Raw genomic sequence first — 16,781 nt, 5'->3', positions numbered from 1 at the left:
TAAGCACTCGGCGTTTCCGCAGGATACGATTCGCAGCATGTGAATAACCGTTATACGATACAACTCGCTGCCACGTATCGGCCAACGTTCAATTATTCGAACATCCCAGCAGTGAAATAATGGTACCTCACGGGTGTGCGTCTACGCAGAGCCCATGCACCGATTCTTCGTCATTCCCACATAGCGATGTCTAATTATCTGTTACTGAAGCTAGTCAGTCGGCGATTCTCGAACTCGTAGGAATCCCGGAGATGTAGTCAAACATCGTAGGATAAACGGATGTGAAAGAAATCACAAAACCATTTCGATAACGAATAATAAAAACAGCGAGAGTACAACCAAAAAAAAATATGTAAGTGTATTATTTCGCTCTGGTGAACTACACTTTAAATTTAATATCAATAGCACACGAATTGTGTTCTTATTATTGCGAATCTAGTTCATCAGTGGTTCTCTCTCTCTCTCTCTCTCTCTCTCTCTCTCTCTCTCTCTCTCTCTCTCTCTCTCTCTCTCTCTCTCTCTCTCTCTCTCTCTCTCTCTCTCCAGTATTCCAAGGTTATGTTGTTGACAGATGTCCAACCTTACGATATAATTTTTTACATCAGACAATTTTAACCATAACTTGCTAGTGGCGCTGTCTTTCGTCAAACGGCGGAAACTTATTTGTACACCTAATATATTATAAACTATATTATATACAATATTAGAACTATATTATACACTCTATAAATATATTATATACTCCATAATGAAAAGTTTGCTAAATCAGAGAGTAAGCTGAAAACGGCCATAATCGCGAGTTAGCTGTTATCATATGCTCTAGAAAATCCGTATCGCGGTTCTCACCCGTTCTAACAAATGATTTAGACACAAGCCCGGCAACTGTGGTGTAGAATCATAGAGCATTCCATACTTAAAATTTTACTCAGTATGGAAATTCATATTAAAGGAATCTAAAAATTGGATTAAAAATCAATTGTGAACTTTCTAACATATTATGCCTGGATATCGACCGATATTTGAAATGGCAGTATAACTGTATGTAAAATAGAAATTTAATTTTCAGGAATCATTTAGACTGGTCGTAAGAGGCTACCCACAATAGCAGGAATACGGAATTAGGAATACGAAATAAAAAATAATGACATCAACTTGTCAGAAATCGTGAATTTTTATGTATTTAATTTTTGATTAATTAAAATCGTTATTCTTCATTCGTGTTCCGTATGCCGTTGTCTGACACATTAATCATAGTCGAGCATTACTGTCTTACAATTGAATGAGAGGGGAATATTCGAATGAAATTGATCAATTATTACAAATTACGACCAAAATGATACCTTATCGACTGTTAGATAAATCGATGCAATTCGCAAATGTAAAAAAAGGGACATAATAAAAAGCACAAAATAAATAATAAATAAGAACAAGGTAGTCATTTTGAACTTCCCCCTTTTTGTTAGTCAAATATTCCACTCCCACGAGCAAGTTTTTCCGACATGTTCAGACATGAGGCAATGATGAGCGTTCGAATGTCTTTGTATAACTTGTCTAATAACGTACAAGAGAATCACAAAATGGTGTGCACTGCCTATAAAATTTCCAATTTGCTAAGACCCAAATTGCATTCATAATGTCGACTGCCATCGGCCGCTCTGCAGGGTTCAATGTATCAACTTTTCACAAGCTAGAAATTCTCAATTAGTCTGTTCGAATTGTTCACACTTTTTTACACTTTTTACACTTAAAATGAGATAGATATATATTTGACGCTGAAAAGAGAGAAAGTGGAGATGTTGAAAGTGTAAGCAAATCGAATAGACATAGCGTTTTTGCTATCATGTTATCGCAATAAAGGCTCCTCAATCGTGTCGAACCATACAGTGGCTGAGTTCAGCACAACACAACAGTTTCATGATCAAAACTATAAGAAAACGGCTCGAATGATTAATATTGAATACATATAAGAAAAGAGCTAAGAGCCAATATATTATATCTGTTACAATATTCAAGATAAAAATTATAAACAAACGTAGAAAAATCGCTGACAAAACTTAATAGCAAAATATAACAAAGATATTGTCTTGAATACTCTAACAGATACATTATATTGGCTCTCAGCTTCATTCTTATATGTATTGAATTTTATGATTATTTGCTGAAATAGGATTATTCTTTTAGATCTAAAAACATAATCCAATCAGCGCGAAGAAAATTTCGAATAATTGCACAATAAACGTTCTGCTGAACACAGTTATTGAGCGCGTTCAAGATGACAAACCGGCTAGCCTGCTCGCCGAGCAAATGAACATAATTGGTTGTTACTTATAGATTTAAACAATCATATACAATCGTTCGGTAAGCATGACTAGCCGCTTTGCTGTCTTGAACTCGTCCAATCTTTATTTTCATTTCTTCTTATATTTCCGCGAGCATTCTCTGTCGCACAAAAGCGATTCCTCACCAAAGAAATATCGCTTGGTCCTGATTTTCATATCCCCTCTCACCTTACGCGCGTGTAACAGAAATATTAACACAAAACGGAGCCAGACATTCCACATCCCTCGACCCGCTAAGATTTCGTAGAATCCGAAACGAGACAAAAACACAGCACTGAAGAGACATATTCAAACTAAACATACCAATATTTATATTCTGTGAAAGAATGATACTTCTGTTTTCGACCTTCTGCAGTTTATTCTTCCTCATATCGTTTCTATACCTTCAGTGATTAAGTCCGATTAAATGCTTTAAAATTCCGCAATACAAAACGCGCAATTATAATGGCAGACCAGCAATTAAGAGGCAACAAGATCCGAGTATTCAAGGTCCGAGTTCGTCAATATCTGCGTAAACATTACAAACCATCAAAATCGGATTATTTGGCAATTTGCAAATATTGTTTGTCAGTAATAAATTATGGAACAAACTATTCTTCATTACACAAGCACTTGACCATGCACCATCCGGAAGTATTAACAGAAGAACAGAAGACAGAACATAACATTCATTGGGCATGGGATTATTTTACTCTAACATCAGATGGCGATGCAAAGTGCAATATGTGTAAAAAAATATTTCCAGCTTATGATGCCCATAGATTAGGGATTCATCTTAAAGTACACAGGAAGAAGTAAGTATACAATAAGTATATTTTTAAGAATTAAGAGAAATAATGTAGGAATTCTTTCACGGAGTTCTATGCACAATTATCGTGTTTCTTACTTTTATTGTTACTCCTTATATAGAAATAAAATCTTCGATCCAGACGAAGTTATTTACGAAGATACTTATATGTATGGCACAAGTGCCAGTGCAAGCGGCAGTATGATTGTGGAGGATGCGGAATATCAGGAAGCTTCAATACCAATGGCTTCTAATTTGACCGATGACACGGATAGAATATGTGTTCCTAACGAGTAAGTATTCACTTTAAATTAATTTAAATTCATTATTGCATGCAATGCGTAATGCACTCGCTTTGGTAAATTGCTTTCATTAAGCTTATTTTTATGATTTTATGCTATTAATTTAGATATAGTTTAATTTTTGAGGAATTGACATATATATTTAACTTGTTTTTTTCTTGTTTATAATATTTTAGGAAATGAAGTTTATATTTATGCATACACATATATTTTATGATTAAATGTGCCTTCAAGAACGAATTCAGTCTTAAAATTTATTCCGAAAAAATGATAGTTGTGGTACATTGTTTTAAATATTTAAAATACAATGCAATGTTTCAAAGATTTATACCCTGCACTTCAGTAAAATTAATTACATTCATTTTATATTTTATTCATAGTTTTATTAGAGAATGAGACAGAGATTAACATAAAGCTTTTCGAAATACGAAGTTATTCGAAGACTGTCATATATATAAGATAAATTCCCCAAAAAATTCTCTTTATGTACCATTGTACCTTTATTTCGCATATAACATAATATCATATTAAATTATAAAAATAATAAGGCTTAATAAATTATAATTATTAAAAAGGAAAAAGGACTACGTGCCTAAAAACAATCAACATAAAATGACAAACTGTATAAATAGTTAAAAAATAAAATAAAACATGTCATGAAATTAAAAAGGTAAATTATAATTTGACAATCAGAAGGTGAACATAACATACGTTTCGATCCTTGTTGGATCATTTTCAGTGACAAATAAATTAATAATAGAAATATAACGTAGATAAAACCTAAGAAATTAAATAAAATTCGCATTCGGACACAATATTAACTATAAAAGTCGTTCCAAATTGAGAGGAACTCAAACAAACGATTATAGTTGACACAAATGTGCTCCTCCGAACCGTGCGTGTGTATAAGAACGAACATGTTTCTGTTAGCACGTATAAATTATGATAATAAATTAACGATGGAAGTAAATAAAAATAATAAGAAAAGTACAAATCGAGTCGCAAACAATAAAAAGAAAGGTTCAAAACAAGTCGCAAGTAATAAATTAAAATTAAAAGAAAGAGGCAAAAATTATATTTGATATTATAAGACAAGCACATAAGAAATAATAATGACGATAGAAAAAGAGTAAAATGCCGGCATTCATTGTATATATATATATATATATATATATATATATATATATATATTAGGTGTTGGAATTAATTCGTAGCGTTTTACAAGTGATGGGAAGTACTTTCATTAATGTATTTTTTAATGCTCATGTGAAATAAATAACATTCTTTCATTAAAAAACGCTACGAATTAATTCCAACACCTAATATATATATGTGTATGTATATATACAATGAATGCCGGCATTTTACTCTTTTTCTATCGTCATTATTATTTCTTATGTGCTTGTTTAAACATGCGAATTTTATTTAATTTCTTATATTTTATCTATGTTACATTTCTATTATTAATTTATTTGTCACATTGAAAATGATTCAACAAGGATCGAAACGTTTGTTTTGTTCAAATTATAATCTGATTGTCAAATTATAATTTAACCTTTTTAATTTCATGACATGTTTTATTTAATTTTTTAACTATTTATACAGTTTGTCATTTTATGTTGATTGTTTTTAAGCTCGTATCCCTTTTTCCTTTTTAATTATTATAATAACATATATCCTAACAATAAATTTGGGACATTTTTATACTTTCATGTATACAAAGCCACAAATATAAGTATTTAATTTAACAATTCATAAGTTACTACAGAATTTTGCTATTCTAAGCGTATATTTAGATTGAAGAGATGAGGTTTTTTATGTAATTATCAAGTAATATAATTATTAAATATATTACATTTTATAACTCTTTAATTTTTTTATCACAATATATATATACAGATCCGCAACGAAGACTTCAGAAACATCAGAATATGTTGCGAGTCCTCTTGAAAATATTGATATAACTATAGATAATATAAAACTTCCCGCCGAATTAAAGCCGTTATCCGATACAGAAGAAGTTGCCGATAGAGAAGAACTTTCCTCCTTTGGAGAAGAATATTTGATTTGAAAAGAACTTGCGAAACAGGAGAACTTCTAGAATCACTTGACCAACAATCATCTGACATTCATAATTACTCTCTTGATCCTGAGGGCCAAATTACCTATGATCTTCCAGAAAAAGAATAATTGATACTGCGTTATAGTATATACAAATCTATTTCTTAATGAGATCTTAATTTCAAAAAACGAACTCTGAAGGAAATTGCTATTTTACTGATAAAATATGACGCATTGACTAATTCTTATATACTGCAATTCAGTGCCGTACGCACATATCTACATAAATTTTTGTAAAGCGATATCGTTTTAATTACATGTAATTCTAATTTCAACAACGTTATTCTTCTAATTACTTTATTAGTTTGTAACTTTCAATTTTGTACGTACAAATTCCACAAATTTTGTATCAAACAAATATTGCGACAAACTTGAAAAGTCTAGACGTTACTCAGATTTAAAAAATGTTTAAACAGCATAACAATTTAAAAAATTGTTGTTCGTGACATAAACTTCAAGTTGCAGACACATAATAATACATATACTTTAATTTTAGAGGATTCTCAAATGCTATAAAAGTTATTGTATTGTACGATGTCCTTCTAAGAAAATTATTACGTTCAACCGATAAACAGAAGACCATTTAAGATCCGCCTCTTAAGGATCCAATAGCCGTTAATAATACCACAAATCTCGTATGACAATTACTTTTCTTTTTTATAGATTTGAGAATTTTTTGTCACAACTAATCTATATGTATTAATACTTGTGTGTGCTTGAGTTTTAAAGAGTTTTCATGCCCAGAACATACAAGTTAAAAAATTGTGGTATTTTTTACAATTTCTTATTTATAACAATTTACTATTTATTAGTATGGCGATCTATAGCTGCTATATCAGCTTCAGATAAAAGCTATGCCATTTGTACTTACAGAACTGTGATCTGCAGAGTACTATTTGTCACGAAGATACAATGTGGAGCTCTTAAAATTGGATTTTTACGTATAATTAATAATATGTCATAATTGAAATTAGTTTTTTATGAAAATTATGTTTCTATGTGCATAAGATATCTATGTACTACATACTATTCTGTACATACAGATCAGTGATACATAAATCGTTTGTATATAAATCCTACTTACATTACGATTAATCGGTTTTAGGATCCTTTTAAGAGATATTGAATGTATAAACATATAATTTTGGTCTATGTAACAAAAACAAAATATAAGTTTAAGTTCAAGATATAAAAATTAACAACATCACTAATAAAAACACATACGTTAAATGAACCATTACACCTGAATCGAATACCAAGTGATAATTAAATTTAATTAATTGTTAACCTCCTTTTTAATACAACTATAAGACAAATATATCCAGGTACATAAACACTTAAAGCTGTATTAATTATGTTGTACGCTTTAAGTATTTAATTATTATTTATATAAATTTTCATATAACTTTATGTTACATAAAAATTTATTTTACATCATTTACTATTAATATCATACATTTTAAATATATAGATGTATTTGTGAATAAATTATTATAATATACACATTATCTACTATCTATAAATAGTATATTAGTAGTACAGTTTTTATACAACGTTTTTTTAAATTTATTTATTAATTTAATTAACTTCTTTATATAATAATGATTATTCATAATATCTGTGCCAATATGTGTTGATATTAAGTGATTTGTTTGTAACTAAATGTCACTTCTGGTTATTTATTCACGGTTAAAGAGGTAATTTTTTTCTCTTTGTAATTTTTAATTAGTATCATTAATTTATTTTTATATCATCATTTTCATATAGGTTATTTTCAAAAATAAGCAATTTTCAGAAATTCTTTTGGACTTATTTAATATTAAGAATAAAAACTTATCTATTTTTAATATGCTGAAAAAAAATAAGAAATTCCATGTATCAATTTGAACAATGACATTTTATGTATCACTATAAATTTTACCTTACTTTTACGTTATTTACCTTTTGCGAATAATATAAAATAAAGACACTAGGATACATATAAAATAGACAAGATGGTTATTTAACGCTGAAAGGAATTAAAGTAATGGAGAAAAAAATAAAAATAATGTAAATATGATGTAGTTTTATATAAGAAATATCACGACAAATGCAGCTAATTAAACGACCTAATAAAATAAACATCTTTGATTGACAGTCGAACAACACATTACTTTTTGACAGCCTGTTGTATGTTTAGAAACATATCACATAATCAATTATATTTGAAATTTTCAATTTAAATTTAATTAAATTTAAATGAAATCATTTTATACGTAACCAAAATTAATATTTCATCATTTCAATGTACTGTATTTTTTATTGTAACGTAATGTATTTTTCATCCGTTTACATACTTTATAAATCTTTTAGAGTAAATTCTTAATGTAAAGAGTGAAGTCTCACTTTTAAGAATTAAAAATTGTGACACTCTTTTTTAAGACTCACTCAATTTTCATTCTTTACAGTTAGATTCCAATCCAAAAATTTAGAGATAATTTTTATATACCAATTACTTTCTCTATTGTATTTATTTTTATATGTTATTAACATTCATCAGGTACCATTGGTAGCTAAAACATTAACTACTATTGCACAATTTTAGTATTACTAGCATTATTTATATTTGCACAATTTTAAAAATACTGTAAAAAATGATATGATTTATCAAGGAAAGTCAGATAATATGACGAAATCTTTTTATGGTACTTGAAGATGGTTAAAGACTGAGACTAGCAAAACTGTTTATTCAAACTTAGATACGGACAAAGAATAGAAACGTTCATATCATGAAATATATCAAAAAATATTTTTTTCTAATTGTTATGTACTCCTCCTTTCAAATATTTCTAATTAAATGAAAGAAAGCCTATATTCTAATGTATTATTGTTTATGTTTCCTTTTACACATCCGATCTCCTGAATCCATAATTTTTATTATAATATTCCTGAGATTTCTACGGGTATTTTCTATGTAAAGATTATGTGTTTGACGGGTTTTCTCCGTGTCCAGATCCATTCTTAAAATGCCAACGTTTCATGAATTTTGCTGTTTACATCAGGGCAAAGACCAGCCTGATACTTACTACTGATACGGTGTGATACTGATTTTTATTATACTTGTCGATCACTAAAATAATAATTAGATTACTTTATTCTTCTAAAGAGAAGAAAATCATAAGATAGATAAAATAATTTATTATTGTATATTGAATATTTGTGTGTATCATTAAAAAGGTAAGATTCAATTACTTCTTTTTTATTTTATCTTTACCGTTAATCTTTTTCTTCGGATGTCTCATCTTTTGATTTTTGAAAGGACTTTTGTTATTTTAATTAATACTATTATAGTCTAAAAATTTTGATTGTGAATCGTGTGGTAAAAATTTAAAATGAAAATGCACATAAGGATGTTTTGAAATCTAATGGATTAAATAGAAAAATTAATCATCTTAAATATATAACAATAGAATTATAAATATTAGTCAAAAAATGAAAATCGAAGACATTATAAATTATTTCACAAATGAATTCAAAATGCAAATAGCGACTAAAATAATTGTTAAATTAGTTATCGTACCGAAAAATATACTGCAACTACGTTGCAGTAATAGCTATAAAATACGAAAATTAGAACTATTATGATTTTATTACCGATTTAGGTAATGGTATCGATATATTAAGTAACGCGTTTTTCAGTCTGAGATTTACATTCAATATGATGTAATAGTCAATCCTGGAAGACGATTTTATTTAATGCGAGTTTGTGAAAAATCGTATGTTTGGCTCTCTCGCTGAAAATTCAGCCTTTCTCATTTATCAGTTAGCTTCTCAACACTGACCGCGACAAATCTAAGGGAAGAATGTGAGAAAACGTTACAGATGCATAGTATGGATGGTTTAATTAAAAAAATATATTTCTTTATTTAACTGAATGTGTATTTATACATCAAAATGTAACATATGCGATATTACGCACAACATTATTCGTCTTTTGAATCAAATATAATGCAAACAATATAATAAGTAAAAGTATAGAATAAACAAGTAAGTCAAATAACGCTCACTGATTTGCATATCAAATAATAACGGTGCAGTTCAACACATTTACATTTTATAACTTTAATTTTTTTATCACAATATATATACAGATCCGCAACGAAGACTTCAGAATATGTTACGAATAGTCCTCTTGAAAATATTGAAAATATTGATAATATAGCAAAAGAACTTCCCGCCGAATTAGAGTTATACGATACAGAAGAAGTTGCCGGTAGAGAAGAACTTCCCGCTAGAGAAGAACTTCCAGTGAGAGAAGAAGTTCTCGTTAAAGAAGTACTTCCCGAAATGGAAGAACGTCAAGTATTATTTGATCAATCATCAGATGATATTTATAATTTCTACTCTCCTGATCGTGAGTGTGAAATAACCTATGATCTTATGAAAAAAGAATAATTGATACTGCGTTATAGTATATACAAATCTATTTCTTAATGAAATCCTAATTTCAAAGTCAGTTTTAATTATATGTAAGTCTAATTCCAGCAAATGTTATCCTTCTAATTATTCTATTTGTTTGTAACTTTCAATTTAGTACGTACAAATTCCAAATTATTATACTTAAGATGAGAATAATAAAAATTTGATTAATATACACATAATTCTTTTTTTTTTCATGTTTTAAATAATATATAACCTCATTAAACGATTATCTTCATGCCTCAACTAATCTTTTGAGGATGGTCAACATCATCCATAGGTAGAGCATATTGATTCACTTTGCACCTTGTAATTAACGTAATTTTTTTTTATTTACAAGATACATTAAGGATTTATAAATACTTAATCATTAAGCCAGATGCAACGTTTTAAAGTATTTATCATTAGACTATCATAATTATGTATCGTAATTGTGTAAAGATTTATATATAATAATTTATATAATAATTTAAAGAAAAAGTGTCATAACTAGCCCGGCTTTTCTCTACTGTATACAAAATAAATCGTATAATGTTCAGCACTGATTTTACATATGGTAAGCTACAAACAAATATGCATCTGTTCCTCTAATGGAAACAAAAATTAAAGAATATTTCCCTAAGAATAACTTATGTGTAAATAATTTTAAATGAAAATAAGTGCATTATACATCCATGCAACAAAGGAAAGTCAAACTATACAATTGAATTTCAAAATTCACTACTGCAGAGCAGATACCGGATATCTGATGTTACATTCTGTCCGGATATCCGATACAGTATCCGGTATTTTTACGATCCGATGGATCCCTAGTTTAAATAGTTTTTTCTTCTTTTTCCCAAATCACTTCTTCCCAAACTATTGTAGGCAATTTTCCGGACACCCTGTATACTACAAATTAGGTACTAAATGCAAAAATAACAAAATAACTAAAGTCATTTACTAGGAGAAAAAGACATCTTTAAATGGCACATATGGATCTTTTAATTCCGTAAGTTAAAGACTCCATTACTCGACAACACACAGAGGTCCCCGTGTTTCATGTCGCTGATGCTGACAGCAATACTTCTGTCATTATATCGCCGCTGCTTTTATACATATTTACCATATCACAAAGATTTTTTAGGGAGGGGAGCTATAAAGCCAGCCATGCAGATAGTTATATGACAAATAAAGACCTTTAGAAATAGCAAGTGGAACGATCCATGTGTGTGCTGTTTAAAGACTTATGTCTAAAGAATTATAAATTATATAATTTTGTTATTTATTATAAATGACACTTATTGATTATTTATTATACAACTGTTTTTTTTATTATTTTCTTATTATTATATATGTACATGCCAGTAAATTATATATCTGATATTATTATTATATTATTTATGCAGTAGAGAAATAAACATAAATGTGACTGTATACTTTTTTCAATATTTTTTACATATATGTAATACATGACTGTCTAACAATTAAATGCATATAGAAAACATTATAGATTTTATATATGTATATATATATATATATATATATATATATATATATATATATAAAGTATATAAAATATTATAGATTAGATATATATATGTGTGTGTGTGTGTGTGTGTGTGTGTGTGTGTGTGTGTGTGTGTGTGTGTGTGTGTGTGTGTGTGTGTGTGTGTGTGTGTGTGTGTGTGTGTGTGTGTGTGTGTGTGTGTGTGTGTGTGTGTGTGTGTGTGTGTGTGTGTGTGTGTGTGTGTGTGTGTGTGTGTGTGTGTAGAAAAGCCAAACACAACTCATAAGGTCAATTTACATGTATTGCAATAAAGCAAATAATTACTTGTTAAAGCATTCACTCTTCCGAATACTATTATATAAACTGCATTTGTGTGAAATTTTTTATTCGCGTCGTAGAACTTTACAAAAAAATTTCGAGATTTTATGCATCTTCATTTATGTTTGTGTAACTCCAAAATATCACACCGTCTTCTAAAATATCGATTTGAAAAGTATAGATTTTAAGCTGTAAAATTCTTTTTTAACATTTTGATACGATGATTTTTGATGAATTTATTCTATCTTAAAATTTGCCTATTTTTACTGAGTCGAATAGGTGATTCTTTAATTTTTTTGAATAGTATGTAATTTAAATGTGCAGCTATAACTTTTAGTTTGAGTTTTTTTAAATACGATGAAACAAATAGAAAACACAGAAATTTCTGATTTCCCTTCCAAAACAGTCAATTGAGTAAAACTTCTGATAGTCAAATTATATAAAATTCAAAGATCCAAAGGCATTGCGTTAAGAGTAGTCCAGAATGAGCTAAGAAAAAGTTGCCGAATCAAAAGGTATTAATTGATTTAACTAAAGTGATAGTCATAGGCTGTTAAACAAACATTTATTAATTCAGATAAATAATGTTTTAAATTTTTTGACTTAAATATATAAATATTTAAACTAAATAATCATTACGAATTGAACGCATTTAATAATTTTTTTTTAATGTAGTTAAAGTTGAATGCTGATTCCGGACTTTTCTTAGTGCATTGCGTTTGGATCTTTAGAGATTTTATATACTTAACTTGATTACCAAAAATCTTATTCAATTGACTGTGGAGAAAGAATCAGAACTTCACTGTCTTCATACGTCTGATACATTTCTTATCAGATTAAAGAGAACGAATTAAGAAACAAAATGTTTAAATTGTTTGTCTCATCCTTCTTTGCAAACATTGTAGGTTTGTTTGTTATTTCTGCATTAGAACTCTCTTTCTCAGTTTCCAAAAGTATATACTATGGTTCTGTCACAGAAAATAAACCTCATGTAATTTGTTAATAATTTAATATTTCGCATTAACAACTGCTGCTAATATTTAAACACAGCCATATATATGAATATACATATATATTATAATATATGTATATATGTATATATGTATATATGTACGTCAAATATTCTAAACAAGCAAATATCGATCAGAGAATGATTATACAATTACAATTATAAAAAAATATTCGTAATATATAATACAATATATCGTATACAACTGGCCGGATCATAAGAAGTTTCGTTGAAAACAATAAGAAGGTTTTTCGACACTTTTATTACGGCGGCGGTTCAGACGCCGTGAAAAATGAAGGCATCAACGCGGTAGAGCAGTATGGCGCAGAAAAATATTTCAAAATGTCGACGTCGGTATCAAAGAGCGTTTAAGACTGCTTAATTCTCCTCACTTGGAGACGGTAACGGCAGCTGCTGAAGCAGATATGCTGCGCAGAAAACGCTGACAACCCTTTACTAATGTTCGCAATTCCTTATTCCGCGGAGATCATTTATAAAATGCCACGAGCTACTTGTCCACCGAGATCCCAGGATAATTTGTTTGGAATTTGGTCTGGAGATTACAGAAAGTGTAACGCCTTGATTAATACCACGAGATTCGAGAGGTGAATCGAGACTGGATTACGAAGAGTTCTCTTGCGGTAAGCATCGATTATGCATGGCACGCTTGATTTGTCTATCTCTTCTTTCCACTCTTTTTTTTCTCTCCTATTCCTCTTTAATCTTTGATTCGATTTCGTTGTCAAATTGAAGACTACATCATGCTTCGCGACAAAGTTCGATTTCGTTAAAAAATTGGTTATATCTCTTCTAACGTTATGCAATGTTTAAAAAATGGATATAGTTGATAAAACAATTTCCTACAAAGAGTATAGGAAATAATATGATGGGACTCATGTTCAGAACAGTGGAATTTCTCTTGCGTCAGAAAATTACTGTAATTTTAATATAGATGATATACTATTTCATCGATATCCGCTTAGAAGATCGTTCGGCTTGCTCGTGGGCTCTCCTACGCACCGTATACTTTATGACCCGGAAAATTGAAATTTTACTCCGGTATAACATTACGGAAATGTGGTGCTACATTTGAAAATTGTTACGCTATTCACTGGAGCATTAAACGTGATACGGCAAGTCAATTAAGGGAATTTTCCCAATCTAACTTATTTTCAATTCACAGGAAATATAATCCAGCACACATCTGCCGTAAAAAAAACAGCTAATATGTTCGCTTCCGTGAAGCTTGAATAATTCCTTCAAAAAAATCTCGATAAAAATGATATTCTCTCACGTCACGAAAAAGTTCAGAAATCCCTAGAACCGGTTACTGAAATATCTATATCTTTCTTTTTATTAATCTCTTGAGACATGTGCGCATATAAACATATATGCGTGGAGGGGGACGTGTTGGTTTTGTGAATCTTGCAATGTGTGATATAGGTGGGTGGACGAGTCAAGCTATGGTATCCACTAAAAAAAAAAAATGCAATCCCGATCGTCTCGCGAATAAACGCATCTCTGTGAATAACCTTTTCTATCTTCTCAGGAATTTAAAGATGCAAAACCGCTTCTGTGTAGATACTCGTGCACTTACTGCCGCGCGATATTTCAACAAATAAAGTGCACGATCTCAGCAACAACGGCAGATTGTAAGTAGACATCTAATTCAGAATTAGCTTAACGCCTCTGGATTTCTTTGTAAACCGACTCCCCGGTATTAGGCTCTTTGAAATGCTTCGCATCGTGTATGTATATTGCCTCATATATCCCAGTCGAAAAGATAAATTTCTCATCTGGATAATTCGTTGAAAAAAATCAACAGAACTCGATTTTTTGGACGAGTTACATTTACAATACTAAATCAATACGTGTAGAGAGAATCAAAGCAATTCTAAAAATATTAAATGTCCATTTTGCCAATACAACAAAATACAAATTTTACATTTTTAATACAAGTAAAATGCCTACATAAGTTTCACGATTGATGCATAAATTATATATTCATAAGATGATAAGATATAATTCGCAAACAATTGGAGTGTACTCAAATTAATTGCACTTACTTTGAAATGTAACAAACGAAGTCGCAAACGTTTCGACTCTGAATTTGAGTGCTCTTCAATACAGAAATCAGGTTTCATCAAACTAATTTACACTAAAAACCGCGGAAACTTAGGCACGTTTTACTTGTATTAGATTTATTCTTGAAGCCCCCCCATATAACTTCATTTATTTTACTTTACATTTTTAATCGTGTAGCTTATTCGAGTTTTCAATATCGCGACTTCAGGTGATTGAAAAATATTTAATATCCTTAGTATTATGGTTTATTGTGTGGCAAATATGATAGAACCGTCACGAAAGAAAACGAGAAACTGGACGGAGCAAAGCCACCCCGGGCTACTATTCCGGCGAGTATTGAAATATTTCCGACGGAATTCCCATAAAACGCAGTTGGGATACGAATGAATGAACGGTCTGCGTCCTACCGCGGCCGCCATCGTCGCCGGGGATTCATAATTCTTTCGGGAAACTTTTTATTGTCATTTTCCACCTGCCGATCGCCATTCTCACCTGAAATAAAGGCCGCCGATGGCGTAGGCGAGCTATTGTTCGTCGATGTCGAAACACTTATTGATCCATCGATGCAGACGACGGTTTATCGATAGGTCAACCTTTGCTACTTCTCACGGGCATCCGCCCGTGTATCGGCGTCTACGTGCAACAATCTGCAACATGACGTTCCATATTTATGTTAGCACCTAGCGATGGTTTGCGCGCAGTAATTTGTTAGCGCGATGACAAGAGAGAGACTCTGCCTGCGAGCGTTTTGTCCAAGCTCGCGGCGTAAAGTTAGGCCGGTGTCACGGAGTTGTAACTTTTCCGAAACTGACGTTCCTCGGACGTTCTTTTTCCGTCGCGTGAAGAAGGTCGCGTTCCAGTTTCCGCGAGAGTAACGAGCGCGCTCGGAAAAGACTCTCGTTAATTTATTCAAAACGTAATCGAGTTTCCGGAAACGAAGTTCGGTGACTTGTTACACGGGAATAGTTGCCCCGAAACGAAGTTCCGAGCGACTCCAGAAGATTCGTTCGGAGTTTTTACATTTCTCAGAAAACTGCTTGATATTACAGAGCGCCCGTCACCGGAAATAAATCGTAGAACGTAAATAGAATTGCAGGCCGCGGCGCTTTAGCCCATATTTTGCCCATTTAACGTTAAACCGCTGTCGCGTCGTCCGCGCTGATCAATCATAAAAGTACACTGTTAAATATTAAAGGATTAAAGTTAAACAAATTTAATTCTTTAATAATACTTTGTCATTTTTAATTTTTAAATGTATCAAAATGTATTATTTTAATTCAAAACATGTGGTTAAAAAAACACAGCTATTCAAACCATCTCTGTGGTTAAATCGCTTAGTTTTAAAGTAAACAGCGTTTATTAATGTATGCATTTAATAAATAATAAACCAAAATCGAAATAAATTAATATATTTCTCGAATAAAGATTAACTTCACTAGTTTTAGTTAAATTAACTACGTATTGTGTAGAAGCAGTGGTAACCTTATACGATGATTAAAAATAACTTAAATTGAGTGTAATTTAACATTGTGAGTATTTAAAAATATATCAGCTGTATAGTCTCTGGAATAAAGTGCAAAAAGTTATTGGAATTGTAAATTTATACTTTCCGTATAAAAATAAATGTTATACATACACATATGAAACAGTTTGCTAAGATCAATATTTATATTTAGCAATACAATTTTATAGTTCAAATAAAAATTTTTTATACTTTATCACAATTATTAAAAAAAAAACATCGACTTCTTATTGGAATAATTCTTCATTCTAAATCGCTGCCAAATTTTTTTGTATTATTTTCAAATACAATATAGAAAAATCTGTAAATTTTTTCATAAATTTTTCACTTTACAAAAATAAATGTAATACA

General features: G+C 30.3%; 1 protein-coding gene across 1 annotated transcript; it reads left to right on the top strand.

The window, feature by feature from the left end:
- Nucleotides 1-1,517: 1,517 nt before the first annotated feature.
- Nucleotides 1,518-8,420, top strand: LOC105146099 (uncharacterized). The gene is made up of 3 exons (XM_011056153.2): nucleotides 1,518-3,133; nucleotides 3,249-3,419; nucleotides 5,328-8,420. The coding sequence occupies exons 1-3, from the start codon at nucleotides 2,784-2,786 to the stop codon at nucleotides 5,497-5,499; spliced, it is 693 nt and encodes a 230-aa protein (XP_011054455.2). The 5' UTR covers nucleotides 1,518-2,783; the 3' UTR covers nucleotides 5,500-8,420.
- The last annotated feature ends 8,361 nt before the right edge of the window (nucleotides 8,421-16,781 follow it).

The sequence above is a fragment of the Acromyrmex echinatior genome, chromosome 8, assembly GCF_024713525.1.
Source record: "Acromyrmex echinatior isolate Ae372 chromosome 8, ASM2471352v2, whole genome shotgun sequence".
In the NCBI taxonomy this organism is placed as follows: Eukaryota; Metazoa; Arthropoda; class Insecta; order Hymenoptera; family Formicidae; genus Acromyrmex; species Acromyrmex echinatior.
This window is presented reverse-complemented; position numbering and strand designations above follow the sequence as displayed.

Coding starts and splice junctions, on each gene's coding strand:
- LOC105146099 (XM_011056153.2), top strand. CDS start 2,784: ATGGCAGACCAGCAATTAAGAGGCAACAAGATCCGAGTATTCAAGGTC. Junction 3,134..3,248: donor CTTAAAGTACACAGGAAGAA/GTAAGTATACAA, acceptor CTCCTTATATAG/AAATAAAATCTTCGATCCAG. Junction 3,420..5,327: donor AGAATATGTGTTCCTAACGA/GTAAGTATTCAC, acceptor ATATATATACAG/ATCCGCAACGAAGACTTCAG.